This window comes from Podarcis erhardii (assembly GCF_964252035.2).
Source record: "Podarcis erhardii genome assembly, chromosome: 13".
In the NCBI taxonomy this organism is placed as follows: domain Eukaryota; kingdom Metazoa; phylum Chordata; class Lepidosauria; order Squamata; family Lacertidae; genus Podarcis; species Podarcis erhardii.
In genome coordinates this window covers 15,778,365-15,794,023 of record NC_138502.1, presented here as the reverse complement: position 1 = coordinate 15,794,023, position 15,659 = coordinate 15,778,365, and the positions used below count along the sequence as shown (strand labels likewise).

The 15,659-nt window shown below is 47.6% G+C and overlaps 1 protein-coding gene across 9 annotated transcripts in view; it reads right to left on the bottom strand.

Moving 5' to 3' along the window:
• EPN1 (epsin 1) overlaps positions 1-13,975 on the bottom strand; it is a 32,186-nt gene extending 18,211 nt beyond the window's left edge. For 3 of the 9 annotated variants that reach the window (XM_081836627.1, XM_081836628.1, XM_081836630.1), the window contains exons 1-3: positions 13,188-13,973; positions 2,582-3,046; positions 1,263-1,512 (exon numbers count right to left, since the gene is read on the bottom strand). In XM_081836627.1, the coding sequence (XP_081692753.1) occupies positions 1,263-1,512; positions 2,582-2,809 (478 nt within the window). In that variant the 5' untranslated portion in view covers positions 2,810-3,046; positions 13,188-13,973. Of the gene's footprint in view, positions 1-1,262; positions 1,513-2,581; positions 3,047-13,187 lie in introns of all 9 variants that reach the window. The other 6 variants (XM_081836629.1, XM_081836631.1, XM_081836632.1 and 3 more) reach the window with 3 other exon arrangements.
• Between the last annotated feature and the right edge of the window lie 1,684 nt (positions 13,976-15,659).

The window sequence follows — 15,659 nt, the reverse complement described above, 5'->3', positions numbered from 1 at the left end:
ACCCACACATTCCGTTGCTGCTTTTCCTTACAAACAGAATGATGCACACTTTTGCCTAACTGCACCTTGTTTAACACTCCTCACCTCAGTTTGTTTTGCAGGTGGATCTGGCCCATGGGCTGCCTATAGCCATTCCTGCTCTAGGAGACCACCTTGGAACAGGCCTTTCAAGCCTGAAGAATCTACTTTGAGTGCTTGGGGTTGTTTTTTACTAGAACCCCCAAGATCCACTAACTGGAGCCTAGTGCAAAAGGTGGATATTGGGCATTAAACCCATGCTGAACACTGGGATTAGTTCTGAAAAGCAGAAGAAAAGTGAGCTCCTTCTCCTTCCTAACAAACATTCACTCCTGGTTATAGCCACTGCCCGCCAAGCATTCTTCATGCCAGTGGTATAATTTGGAAGGGGATCGTTTTATTGTTGCCACTGTTAAACAATTGGGAATCAGAAATCTTTATCTACCTCAATTCAGTGATGATATATCAACAGGTTCCAATCCACCTTCTGCCTACCCCTGCTTTAGAACCCAAACAATCCACTCTTAACTTAGTTGGGAGGGGGTCAAGGGAGAGCTCACACCTGCCCTTCTAACTGCTTATCCTTCTCCTTCAGACCCCACCGTTACTGTGACGCATTCTGCCAGGGCACTCAGCCACTCAGAGTGCTCACTACAAATGACATGTGAAAAATTATTTCTATATAAAAATGTTTATCCCATCCCCCTTGAGTTGGGTTTTATATAGTGTGCCTTGCAGTTTGGTTGTGCATGGGGGTGTGGAGCGTATCCTAACCATATTATTCACACAACAACCCTGCACAATAACTTAGGCCGGGGTAGCAGATGTGTTGCCCTCCAGATGTTGTCTGACTCCAACTCCCATCAGCCCCAGCCAGCATGGCTTAGGGTTAGGAATGATGGGCGCTGGCGTCCATCAGCATCTGGAGGGCACCACACTGGCCATTCCTGAGTGTAGAGAAAACAGCAACTGTCCTGAAACTGCAGAGTGAATTTCACAGCTACGTAGTGATCTGAACCTGCTTATACTCCATCACAGCCAACGTGGTGCCCTCCAGATGTTTTGGACTAAAACTCCCATCAGTCCCCTGCGCTGGGGTCTGAAGTCTAAAACATCTGGAGGGCAGCAGGTTGGCAATGGCTGCTCTTAACAGCCACACCATACAGGCTCCACAACCCATCTAAACAGCTTGGGCAACACTTGCCAGCCAGCCTGAGGCCACCCGACTGGGAATGAGCACTCACCGGTCGCAGTCTGGGCCAGCTTCTCCTTGGTTTTGAGGGCATGGGCCCGCTCCTCCTTGAGACGCTCGTCGTCTTTGAGGAGGGCCACTAGCTGCTTGGCCTTCTCCCGCACGTTGACTCCCTGGTCCTTGCCATCGCGGTCAACGTACTGGAAGTCTTTTAGCGTCTGGATGGCGTAGATGTTCTCCTTGCATTGCTGCGCCACCCGCTCCGAGCCCGTCTTGATCAGGTATTCCATTAGCGTCATGGCCTGGAAGAAGAGGGAGAAAAAGCTTCCAGCTTCCAGCACACCTGATCCCTGGCACTGCTGGCTGAATGCCAAGAAACATACAGAAGGTGCCAGGATGAGGAAGGTCATTCAAGTATTACGAGAGAGGGAGAAAAGATTGTGCGTAATTCTTCACAGAAGTAGAGTGGTGGAAGAGGCCCAAAGCACTAGCCAGAGGGGCTTCTAAAACGAGATCTAACATTTGTCCGATACTAAATCAGAACAAATGTTCCGATAAGGCCAGCCAAGATCCTTCAGCACTTCTCTTCACAACTTTCACTTGTCACTCTGCAACCATGAGGCTTGAATTTGGAGAACCATTGGAAAGTAGCAACATCGTCAGTTTCACCAGATACAGTGGTGCCCCGCAAGACGAACGCCTCGCAAGACAGAAAACCCGCTAGACGAAAGAGTTTTCCGTTTTGGAGGTGCTTCGCAAGACGAAAAGTCTTGCGAGTTCCTGCGGGTTCCCCCCTTTTCCTAAGCCGCTAAGCCGCTTATCAGCTGATCCGCTAAAAGCCGCTAAACCGCTAATAGCGCTAATCCGCTAAGCTGTCAATGGGCTTGCTTCGCAAGACGAAAAAACCGCTATACGAAGAGCCTCACGGAATGGATTAATTTCGTCTTGCGAGGCACCACTGTATAAGAAAGCTCACACCAAGGAGAAGCAAGCACAGGCAAGGCGCTGGGTGAGCTCAAGGTTTTATATTTCCTTATGCAATGGGCAAAGCACTTGCAATGGCAAAGCACTTGCTTCCCTGCAGCTGAGAAAACATCTCTGTGCCTTTCTGATCTGGCCTTGCTGCCCCATCTGGCAGTAACCCCCCCCCAAACATGTGGTCCCCTACAGGTCACCCAAACCCAAACCCTGCCCTTGTCTGGGAAAAGGCTGCCTATCACTGCTTCACCCCAAGTTGCCTGGGCCTGAAATTGAGGCCTCAAACAGGCAAAGGGCACGTGCTACAACTGAGCTATGGCGCCTCCCTCGATCTGGCAGAGCCGCCTTTCACGACCAAGGGAAACCAAATCCACCACCGCCCGAGCTCGTTACCTTATAGACATGACGCCAGTTTTTGCCATGGTCGTTGAGACGCTTCCAGATCATGCTCATGATTTCGGAGAAGGCCACCACGTTGTAAGTGAGGTCTGCGATTTCAGACATGAGGGAGCTGGACGGGCCCCAAGGGTCGTTGGACGTGGCCTCCCGCACCTTGATCTCTGCCTCAGAGTAGTTGTGCACGATGTTCTTCATCTGGCGGCGCAGCGAGGAGGTCGACATGGCGGCGGCTGTCAGAGTGGGCAGCGGGGAGGGCGGCCTCCGCTTTCCCCAAGCTTCCCCTTGACGGCTTTGAGACGGGCCCGGCTCACACCAGGAGAGGTGGCCTCCCGGGTCCCGGCTGGCTTCCTGAGGGGCGAGGCCACCGCAGCCGCCCTGGCGCTGCTTGGCTGAGGGTCCCTAGTGTGCCGCGGGCACCCTCCGAAGCCATCCAGGCATGGCAGCCATTCCAAGACACGCCTGGCAAGAGAAGGAGAGCAACTTTTTAGTCTGTGGTAAGAGAAACGGTCCCCTTCTCCAAGGCTTTGCTGCTTCAATCTGTATCGCTCATTCTGATAACTCGGGGCAGGGTATAGGATTCAGAAGGAGCCACCCTCTCCCTCAGACCAAAGGAAGTCCTCTTCCGCCCCTTCCTCTTTTCTAAGAACTCTCCCTGTCTTCCCACATGCTATCAAGCTTCTCTGTCTTGAGGGCTAGACACTTTAGAAGCAAACAAAACCAGGAGAGGGGGGATTCAGAACTTCTGCTGTTCAATAGCCGGGTAAGAATTTCCTGTTCTGGATTGGAAGCAAAAAGTCTCCAGTCCAGCACTTCAAACAGAGGCAAACAACGCCCCCCACCCCGGGCAGCCTTCCCCAGTCTTGGCTCCCCAGAATTTGGAGGATTACAACCTCCACTGGTCCCAAGCAGAAATGTCAGGGATGATGGGAGTTGCAGTCTAACAATTTTTGGAGATCCAACCTGTTGGGATGTGGGAGGCAGCCCAAAGAGTGTCACACCCAACCCTGTTTAGGGACAGGGTGGGGAGAAGATGGGGAAAGAAGAATGATGCATGCCATACCCTCTTTCTGATCAAAGGAGCAATCAGGCTCCAGGATCAAGATCCACTGTTCAGAACATTTATTTTACATTTTTATTCCATGCTTCCTCCAAAAAGCTGAGGGTGAGTCTTCCTCCCCTCCCCAATTATTTCATAACGTAACAGGAAAAAACACCCAAATAACTAATAAACCACAACACCCATTGCCAGATGACGTTAGCAATAAGAATATTCCACCGGTCTCGATTTAAACATATAAATTAACATAGGCAGACCAAATGAATTTGGTGATTATAAGCCATGCTTTCAAACATAGAAAGGGCAGTGTGTGGTATTCAATCCACTGGGTGATAGATGGTAGATGTTTGTGTGACCGCCCTAGTCTTAAGTCTAGCACTCCAGCAACTACACATACATGCACACATACACAATATACACTTTCCTAAAGCTTCCTATCATCACATACTGGATTCAACAATCTCTCTCCGCACCTGTGGACTAGGCAAAGCTCTCGGGGTCTCTAGGAAGGGACAAGCCGCTGGGAGCCGAGAGGAGCAAAGGCTGGAAGATGTGCAACTCGCTGCATTTGTCCCAAACCCATCCGCTGCTTCCTGGAGCCCCTGGCCCTGCCTGACCCCCAAACATTCTTAAACGTCAAAAGGAAGGAAGTCCACATTGCTGAGGAATGAGTCACTGTGGCCAGATTCTGGAAACTTCCACCTTCCACCCCTTTCCGGTTTTTCTCTACGCTGCCTCCAAGTCGTAGAATTCCGAAACAGGCACAGTGGAGGCGGCTGAAGAAGATCCAGTGGGAGAGGGAGGGGTCTCACACCCTGACCCTAAGAGGACAGGCATCTGAGACCAACCCATCATGGCATGCATGCAACACTCAGCTGAATGGAGCTTAGCTTAGTGGTGCTCCTGGCTTAGGAACCAGTGGCTATAAATCATTGCACCAAAGTGGCTCCCCACCCACCACCTACTCGTGGTAGTTGGATCAGACTATATTCTCTAAGTTCTCAGTAAAAAGGGGCTTTTTCAAGGATTCCAAGGGGGGCTGTGTTAAAGACAGCTTACAATTTTGTAAAGAAAAGTTATTACAGTTGGAAAGAAAGGCCATCCTAACTATTTTATTCTTCAACCTGTACGGGGAGATGGAATAACCCCTGTTATATAATAAGCCACCAAAACGACAACATCCAGAGAGCCACATATTCCACATCCCCGATGTAGAAAGATTTATTCAACATCAACTTTAGCCAAGCGCTGATTTCTTAACTGTTAAAAGGAAAGCCAATGAGAAAGGACGGTGCAGTGGTTCAGACATTTATTATGCTTATCCTTTGCCCTTTTCTCCAAGGAGCCCAGGGCAGTGGGCTCTCTGCCCTCTCACAACAACCCTGTGAGGTAACTCAGGCTGACAGGTAGTGACTGGTCCCAGCTCACCTACTCAAGTCCACGGATGAATGGGGATTTGAACTCAAGACTCCCCCAACTCAAGGGTTCAACCCAGGCACAGCCTACATGATGCCCTCCAGATGTTTCTGGACTAGAATTTCCATTATCCCTGAAGCTGGGAGCCCAACAATGTCTGGTGGGTGCCTTGTTGGCAACCCCTGCTCTAACCACTACTCCACATTGTCTCCTCTTTTATTCAAGACTGAGTTCTGTTGCTTCAACTGTGTGGAAAGGTTGGTTAAAGCCTCCCTGAACAAACCCGAACCACTGCCTCCCCCTGCATTGTCCCAATGACTCTGAACTTGGCCAGAACCCCAACTCCAAATACCCTCTCAAAGAACACATCTTTGGCAAAGGCCCTCCCTCCTTCACAGTTTCCAAGGACAGCTACTTTTGCTAAGAGAAATGGACCGAAAGCCTCTGGTTACGGGCACTCGTTTCCCCGCCATCATTTTTTTAAATCTCCCTTCTGCCCTCCCTTCCTCCTCCTGCATCCCAGTCTGGCAAGAGGACGGAATGATTACTTGGACTACTAACAAAGCCTCTGGGATAAGAGATTCCACCCCTGCCAGTGTCTCGCATTTGATGAAAACTCTTAAACAATGAAAAACATGGTATTGCAAATCCAAGTGACGTTTGCAGATAACTGAAGAGAGATAAAATAGTTTTCCTTGACGAAACGAGGAAAATAACTGGTTGGATGTGTGGGTGTGGGTGGGGGGGTGGTACTCATGAATTCATTGTGGGAGTTTAGATGAAACAGTGCCACTAAATCACTGTATCCTTACTGTAGACAGCAGGGATTACAATCCAATTAGACTCCAGATTTTTCAAGTTAACTAGCAAACTGACTGCAATGATGCTTCCCGCTCTGACAAAGGCATCTGTCTGAGCCCTGCCTCCTGTCTGTTTTCACTCCATCCTGACACCATGGAAAACCGCTACTGCCATCTGGGTAAGATGGACCAGCGGTCTAACTTCATAGAAAAGCATGTGTAGAATCTTGTATCCAACACAGAATGCGGTGACCCACGGAGGTCCTAGAAAGAATGTCAGGGATTTTTTAATTAGCAAGTTGCAGCTAGACCTCATGAATTAAGAGAAAGGCTGCTTCTACGAGTTTATTATCAGTCAGCTTCTTAGTCCATCTGAAATTCTTTTTGCCTTCTTTCTCTCTGGAGCCGAACCCTGACAGTATTACCGACTGCCTCTGCCACACCTCAACATAACCCTTTTAATTGTGATCTGCCTTGCAAGCCAATCTAGACTTGAAAGGGGGGGGGAATACATGATGGTAAAATAATGGATGCGCCTATATATTTGAACGCATGCAATGTCTGCAAGAAGTTTCTGTGCCTTGCAATGGATTTTGGGTACAACATTGAGTATGACGCTTGGGTAAAACTGTGGAATGAGAGTATAAAATTTACAGCATGAACCACCTTAAGAGAGAATATAATGAAAATGATGTATCGTTGGTATTTGACACCTGTTAACTTGGTGAGAATGTATAGGATGAGTAGTAAGACATGTAGGAAATGTAAAGATAAAGAGGGAGATTTTTACCACATGTGGTGGACATGTGAGAAAACGAAACAGTTTTGGGAACTGATTTATAACGAATTGAAAAAGATATTCAAATACACTTTCCCAAAAAAAGCCGGAAGCATTTTTGCTAGGCTTGATGGGAGAGGAAATAGAAAAAGCAGATCAAAGGTTATTTATGCATGCTACGACTGCTGCCAGAACTTTGTTAACCCAAAAATGGAAAGTACCAGATTTACCAACAATAGAGTGGCAGACGAAGATGGTGGATTATGCGGAACTAGCAAAACTGACCTGCAAGATCCAAAATCAGGAGGAAACAAAATTCCAAAGAGATTGGAGTAAATTTATGGACTATATAAATAATAACTGTAGAAATTTGAAGGCTCTGGCAGGACTGAAATAAATCTTACGATGTGGACTGACTGGATATAATAAGAAACTGGGGTAAGGTGACTGAAGCAAGAAAACCTGTTGAAGGGAGGGAGGGAAGTCAATGCTCGGCAGAGTGTTGGGAAAGAATGTGGGTAAACGACTGTTGAATATTATTGTAATTTGTTTGTTGGTATTAAATGAAAAATCAATAAAAAGCTTTTTTTAAAAAAAAAAAGAAAAGAGACGTTTCTGTGCTTTGTACTGCTTTAGTCTCTGCTATTATTTGTCTCTCCAGGCTCTTCAGCTGCACATCACTGACCCACATAATTGCTCTTCCCCTAGTGTCGAGCCACTCATTCCAACAGCAAGAAGATAAAAGTCCACCCAGTTTTGTGAGAGCTGTGCTGTGAATGAAGTACCTTCTGAACAGCTTTACACAGAGCAAGGACTTTTCCACATGGAAGCTGGGGTGGTTTGTTCTACACACAGAATTTGGTTTTCTTTCTGGCAGAACTTATTTTCCTTGCGCTTTGAAGTGCACTAACCAGCCACAGATGTGTGCATTCTGTAACTGCGAGGGGAGAAATTTGTACTGGATGTAGAACTCCATGTCCTCATAATTTTCTAGTCCCTAAGGGAGAGACGAAGATATGTGGACAGTGCCTAATAAAAGAAGATGTGGATGGATTTTCTACCTTGTTCTCAATCTGGCCATTATCAGAAACAGAATGATACAAAACCAGCACAATCACTAAACTGTTGGGTTTATATGTGAGAAATGCAAGTTATGCCCTAGTTTGGCCATGAAGAAGCGTCAACCCTACCCCCCGTCTCTGTGCATCTCAGAGGAAGGGCAAGATACAAATAATGTCACAGAGAAGCATATGCAAGCAAAAAACCCACAATAATTCTCTTGAGACCTACCAAAATTTGCTCCTTAGTGAAGCTTACATCCTCTCTCTAGTTCTGGTGGCTGATATACCTGTGTTCTTCAGTAAGAAAGGAGGAGACAGATCAGAACAGGTCCAGGGGAGGGGAAGGAAGATGGGGAATGGGATGGTAAACTAACCCTGTGAGGAAAGGTGAAAGGAAGTGGGCATATTTCATCTTGATATCACTCTTCATGTATGGATGGAGGCAAAGACTTGTTTCTCTGCTGCTTTAGAGGTCCAGACTAGATCTGGTGGGTTTGAGTTACAGGAGGGCAATTTCACCCAAGCTTTAGCCGAAATGGTAAAAGCCACTTGACTAATAATAATAATACCTTTTACATACCGCTCAAAATATAAAAATATCTCTAAGTGGTGTACAGTGGAACCTCGGGTTACGTACCATTCTCCTTACAAATGCTTTGGGTAACAAGCTCTGTTAACCCGGAAGTAGATGATCCTGGTTGCGAACTTTGCCCCAGGATGTGAGCGGAAGTCACATGCCGGCGGCAGCGGGAGGCCCCATTAGCGAAGGTGCGCCTCATGTTAAGAACAGTTTCGGGTTAAGAACGGACCTCTGGAACGAATTAAGTTCATAACCGGAGGTACCACTGTACAAGAATCAGTGATCAAACTCTTGGATTATCCAGGGCAGACAAAGGAAATACCTCTCTCTGCCTACAATGCACACCTAAGTCACAGAGTTCAGTGCCACAACTTGCCTTTAAAAGGGTGTGAGGACAGGCAGAAGGAGGGGAGCTTCATCTAACTGAGCCGTCATTGGCATGACATGTGGGCGAACGCTGTTGCCTCCATGACCTGCCTGTGGGCTTCTTGGAAGCATCTTAGTCACTTGGGCCTGATCCCACAGGGCTCTTCTTAAGTTACCATAACCTAACCAGTAAAGCAACTAATTTACAACTAAAGAGTGCATTTACACTGTCTGGCAGGGTAGAATTCTTTCCGGAGTTGCTTTTTTCTGTTTCACTTCTCCTTTGCCTACATTGCTCAACTCGCCTGCCTGACCACACTGCTACCCCTGCCCTAGAAATGTAAATGTAGTTAACAATCCAGAAGTGGTCTGCAAGCTGCTTGCAGGCCATGCACCTCTGCCTGTTTAGAGATAACAAGGTGCCCAGAACCAAGTGCTGGTGCTAAATTACTAGGCAGAGCAATTTGTATTTGCTTCTTATTTGTTTAGAGTAAATATTCATAAAGTGGGTAAACAGCAGGTTTACAAAGTGTGAAAACAGTACACACAATCAACCAGGTGGGCACAAGTGGGTGGTCTATGGAGCCATCTCAGTGCCAGCAATAACTTACCGGCCTCTGACATCCAGTCATAGCAACATCATAATATATTGCTACTGGCCACTCCAATCTCTGCCAAGTGATGCATGAGATGCCAGGGGTCTTGGTGTTAACCAGGGTTTTTGTTCCTTTGGAGTGAGGCACGGCAGAGACTGTAGTGTCGTTCAGAAATATGGTTTATTTACACATATTTACACTTGGAGGAAGTGCAGAACATTACACCCCAAGAGTGTCTCTCGTTTATTGGGAACCAGGCAGAGGGCCTTCTTGGTAGTGGCGCCTGCCCTGTGGAATGCCCTCCTGTCAGATGTCAAAGAAATAATTATACAACCTTCCATAGACAGCCCTGTTTGGGGAAGATTTCAATGTCTGATGTGTCTTGTGTTCTTTTATATGCTGTTGGAAGTCACCCACAGTGGCTGGGGCAACCCAGTCAGGTGTGCAGGGTACAAGTAATAAATTGTTGTTGTAGATGCTCCCCCTCATAACTTCAGCAAGCTTGGGTCAAGAGCAAACAGCCTCTCCCGACCAGCCTCACATGGAGTACTCCTCCTGCCCTCTTGCCTTTTCAAACCTTGTTTTAAAAACGCCACATTTTTTTCCTCCAGCCTATGACACCACCCACTGCCCACTTGAAACTCCCCCCCCCCCCAGCTTACATCATCAAATACCGAAATTCTGAACCTGGCATTTGTTTCTGCTCACCACCCCCTCATGGGAGGAGGAGCTCACACTCCTCTGCTGCCTGGCACAGGGTAACTGTGCCAATTGTCCATTACCTTCCTTTGTGCTACATGATGGTTCTTCTCCCAGGTGGTTCCTGGCCAGGAAACGGAGTCAGCCTGCAGTATTACACTGTCTCGCACCCGGGTGAAGGCTTCAAGCATTTAGTGATCTACATTTACTAACTGCAGAAATTATTGGGGGGTAGGGGAGGAATCTGGTATCCAAGTCTTTTAGGGAAATCTGTCCCGTCACTCACAACCATAGGACCCATGATGTCACAAATTATAATGCTGGAAATCAGAAAATTATTTGTTCGTGGCTACTTATTTACACAGAAAAACGGTCCTCGGACTCAATAGCTGCATTCAGACAATCCTTCAAACTATTCTCCTGTCTGAAACCCTAGAAAGCTGCTGTCACTCTGCCAACAATGCTGAGCTAAATGAAACGATAGTCTGACTCAGTACCAGGCAACTTCCTCTGTTCCTATCCTGAATCTAGCCACTATCTGACAGTGGGTCACACTGATTTAGTTTCAAAAGATTATATATGTTGGCTTAACATGCCAAATTTAACCTCTGTGTGTGTGTGTTTGTTTCCTCCTTTTCTCTTTGACAAGACTCAAGGCAGCTTACAGATAAAAATAAGAACCACTAAAAGCATAGAAAAGACAACAATTTAAAAACCAGTAAAAATTTTTTTAAATAAACAATAATGTTATTTTAAAAATATGTTAGTTTTATTTTTTTAAAAAATGTGGATTGTTAATTCACCTTGTAAGATCACCTTCCCACTTTGTGTCTAATCAGCTAGTAAGAATACATAGCCAAAATCTCACAGGCCCCAATAAAAGCTGGCCAAAGAAGAACCAAGGCAGAACTGTGGGTCTACGAAAGCAAACAGGAGCAGCCAGATGGTGGAATGCACTCCCAAGAATTCACCTTGAGAAAGCAACACAAATTTCTAGTGCTCACAGCAGGAGCGAAACATTATTATTTATTAAATTTGTACATTGCCCTTCATCCAAAGATCACAGGGTTGTTCACAACATAAAAAAACAGAGAGAGAACACAAAATACATAAAAACAAAACAGCTAGGAGTGACCCTAAAATAGTTCAAAGTCAGACAGCTGGAAGATCAATTCTGGTCTTACAGTTCTGCACCTTTGCCTGCCCCAAGACATGCAACTTTCCCAATGACCATTAAATCTCTTCTGTCTCACCTGTCCAATCCCAAGGTGCCTGTCCTACTTTCATGCCTCCTCTAATTTTAAACAAGGCCTTACCACTGCAAGATAGGACACAATAATAAAAAGAGGAACTTGGCATATGCACAGAGTACCTTTGCTTTGCTATAAGTACCCACAACAAAACCGCAGGGGTGGTGTCTAGGCCCTAGGCCTGGAGGAGTGAGGCAGAAAGCAGGAACAAGCCACCTCCAATTTCTCTTCCTCCTACTCCTCACCTTGAAAACTCAAGCACCAGAACAACAAGCTCTGTGGCAAAGCCAGCACTGATAGGCAAAGGGTCCCACTCCTGCATCCAGGATGAGATCCAAGCTAGAAAGTAAAGAAGTAAAAAAAGAAAGGAAATCCAGATGTTTATACAGGCAGAGGAGCTGGTTTGGATGAAAGAGCAAGTGGCCAAAGTATAGCCTCCCCCGCCCCACCCAAAATTGCTTCAGAAGCAAAGATTTCACAAGGAACAAGCTTAAGCTTCTTGTAGCTCTGACAAGCTGAAAAATCACACAATATTCCCTTTGCTGGAGCCTACCATTCCATCTCCAACAATAGTCAGCCATGTGTCCCAGGACAAGTGTTCCCTGTTGCTCATCCACAGCATCTAGTTAACAAAAGGTATGTTATCTCTGCCAAGGGAGGTTCCATCATGATTACTGGCTAGCAATCGCTGACAGGTTTTTCAGTGAATGTAGGAAGAACTCTAAAGGATCAAACCATAGGCCTACCTAGCTCAGCACCCTCTCTCTCTCACCATGGCCACTCGCATGCTTATGGGAAGCCCAAAGAAGGACACAGGTATCTTTTCACCCTTCTGCTTGCGTTCCCCAGCACCTGGCATTCAGAAGCATACAAATTCTGATCCTGAAGCCAGTACAGCCACCCTCTGACAGCTTTATTCTTTCTTCAAGCTGCCTGGCTCACTGGCCACATCTTCTGGAAACAAATTCTGTCGCGTGCATTCTGCAGAAGAACTGTTAGAAACTCAAATATATAAGTTAGGTACCAAATGGCACCTTAAACCTCGCATACTCGGACTGTCTATTTGCCGGGGGTTGGACTAGATGACCCTCAGGCTCCCTTCCAATGCTACACTTCTATGACCTCAACTACACTGCTTGACTGTAGCTTGCTCTTACAACAATTCACTTGGCCCAGTATACAAGAATGAGAAACACACAAAGTGGAAATGGAAATGGTATTAACTATGGACCAATGCAGAGGTTTTAAACTGTGGTCGCCAACCTGGCCCCCAGAAATCTCCACACAGTCGCAACTGGATCCGTCCCAGTAGCAAAACGTGCCTGGGGAATTTTGAACACTGTGCTAAAGCCACCAAAAAGCAGACCGCCAGCACATTTTGTAATGAACATATAGCAGAAAACAGTATTTCTTTGCTGCTCTCAACCAACTCCCAATCAATTTATGTCAATTACTTTTCTAGTATTTCAGAGAAAAGAGTATAATATTTTGTATTCTTTTTAAAATGTGCTGGGGAGGTGTCATTGGGTTGTTGTTTTTAATTTTGATTATATATTTTGTGGTTTTATATTTTGATTTTGTTCTGTGAACTGCCCTGAGACCTCCAGGTATTGGGCAACATATAAATTCAATAAACAAAGATAAAAATAATAAAGCCCCACTATCAATTTGCTGTAAGTTGGCAGGTGCAAATCCTTCTATTTTAACCAAGAACCACTGAATCAATTCCTTCCCAACTACTTGGCAGTGACATAACTCATCTTGCATTCACGGGCCGGCCTCACTCCAGAGATGCCAGAGAGCGCTCCCTCTCCCACTCACTCTTTCAGGACACGCCTGTCCCCTGAGCTGATTTTGGGTGGTTTGAAATGAAAGGGCAGTAACAAAATCTAACAGCCCGGAAAGAGGAAAGGGCATATGGGTTGCTGCCACTTGGCCTCCTGGCTGGCCTCCACCACCTCCCAGCCATGTTCGCCTACAGACAAGCAGCCACTCACCTGGGCACAACGATCTCGGCGTCCCTTCTTCCGCAGCAGATCTTCCGGGCAACTTTCTCTTGGTCACACTTTTATGAGCCCCAGGTGAGTGGAGGCTCTAGGCGGGCGAAGGAGTCAGCAGCAATATCACCCCCAAGAGCCTCAGGGTCCAGAGAAGGTGCTTCCGCCTCCCCACTTCCCCCAGCCAGGGGGCATCGCCAGGGGTCTCTTTTGGAAAACGGGGGGATCTTGACAAGTTGGGGGGTTGCAAGGGCCGCCGGTGGAGGGAGCTTGCCAGACCACCGAGGGGGGAGGATTCAGGAGTGGGGCTTTCCCGGGGAACGAGGCCAAGAGGGGTTTCCAACAGCGAGCGTGAGGCGGGGGGCACTTGGATCGGGTAGGGGGCTGGGTTCAAAGGTCACGCAGGCAGGAAGGTCAGAGATCACTCCGGGGCCGGCGGGTCAGAGTTCAGAGCAGCTTCCTTGAGCAAAGGCTACCTGGGGTGAGGCGTCTCGCTGGATTCCGGGTCAGGCGGGCAGCGGGGACGGAGGGAGCGGGGAGAGGCGACGGCTCCGTCCCTTTGGAGAAACCTCGGCCTGGCCCAGCCTGAGGGAGGACTCCGCCCCGGACTCCCTCGTCTCCCTGGCAATGCCCAGAGATCAAGGGGGAGGGGACCGCTCTACCCCAGCCCCTCTCTATGGCCCTCGCGGGGGCTCCGGGCCTCTCCCGGCGGACAGGGTAGAAGCGGCAGCAGTGGCAGTGGCGGCGGCGGCGGCGCCGGGAGGACTCTCCGCAAAACGGAAGCGGAAGCTCACCTCCCGCAACTTCCGCCTCCAGCCCTCGCCCACTTCCGCCCGCACCCTTCTTCTGCTACCGCTTCTATGACCGCTACTTCCGGCATCATAGAGATAATTGAGATGGAACTGATGTGAGACCAAAGGTAGTTAGTATATGGGAGGGGTGTCGAGACGCACGGCGGCCGCCGAGATAGGGAAAGTGGGCGTTTCACGCAGCCTTGACTTCCGGTTTTTTCGCTGGCGGCTTGGCAGAAGCGGGGTGTATCATAGGAAAGTACGCGGGTCTCTTCGGCGCGCCTTCATCCTGGCATTGCTTTTCGTCTCGCACGTTCACTCGCTCCCCTGAAGTGATCTTTAAAATGGGATAGAGCTTGTGCCGCCATGTCAGTCATTTTGGGAATCGGGGATTGGAAATTGCAGAGTGCTGCCTATGCAGAACCAACACATAAGACCAGCCCAAAAGTTTAGACGTAAAAGTCCTGCAACACCCTATTTCTTTCCTTATGTTTATTGTCGCAGCAGGTTTTCATGAATTTATATAAATAATAAATACGCACAAACATTTAACACATGAAATAAGATCCCAGTTAGAACGAGCAAGAACTCCCGTCTTGACCGCTGCCTCACTTCTGCCCGGTATGAACTCCTCTAAAATCTAGAATATCTTCATTACTTTGTACGGGCAGCTCTGTTTCGTCCCATGAGTGAAAAACAGAAATTAAATCAATGAGCTGATGGCAGGGAACCAGTGTGGCGAAGCGGCGCCTCCCCCGAAGCAAGACTTGCTGAATTCGACAGACTTAACTCCCAGGGGTGTATAGGATCGGTCCCTATGCTTTGCATTGGAAAGCAAAGGGGAAAACTCTATTGTGTTAGGCTGCAGTCCTCTACACACTGACCTAAAAGCAAGCCCCGTTGGACTCAATAACATTGATTGCGCTCTTAGGGAATATCACGAACAGCGGCGGCGTTGGTGGCTCTTCACTTTGTCTAGTTCAATAACGCCGACATCCCTTTGCGGGCGCACCCTCGGGAGTCGACCAATCGGAGCTGGCATAGATCTGTACAGAAAACGGTGCCAACTGGGAGCGTTTCTTTTGCAGAGGTTTACGCTGCCACAGAGGCTGAGCAGCGGACCCCCTTAAGAGTTACACCCGTCGCTTGCATACCGCTAAGCGTACCGGTACACTGAAATAGCGGTAATTGGCGCTTTAAAGTTCTAGATGCTACCTTTAGCAATGTGTAAAATTATAATCAGAATGCTTCCTCTGGTCTGCAGATGCTTTTTGGGAGTATAGGCAGTCTTTACGGTTTGCTTTCTGCATAGGAGGCTGCCACCCCACCGCTCCAAACATGTCATAGAATCTTAACGAGAGTCATCTAGTCCAACTCCCTGCGATGCAGGAATCCTGCCCACGGCCATCCCTGGGTGGTCTTGAACCACCAACCTTTTGGTTAACAGCCAGACACACTTACATTTATTTAATAGCCCTCTCCTCCCAGAATTGTGGGAACTGGAGTTCAATGAGGTGCTGTTAGCTAAAGAAAGCAGGGACAATGGTCCTCGTTCTGTCTGAAATTCTCAACAGAAGTTCAGTTTCTGTGTTTCTCTAGAAAAATAGAATGAAGGCTACAGCATCTTAAATCTGCCCAACAAATCAACACAACAACATCCTCCATAGCAATAGGGCCAACC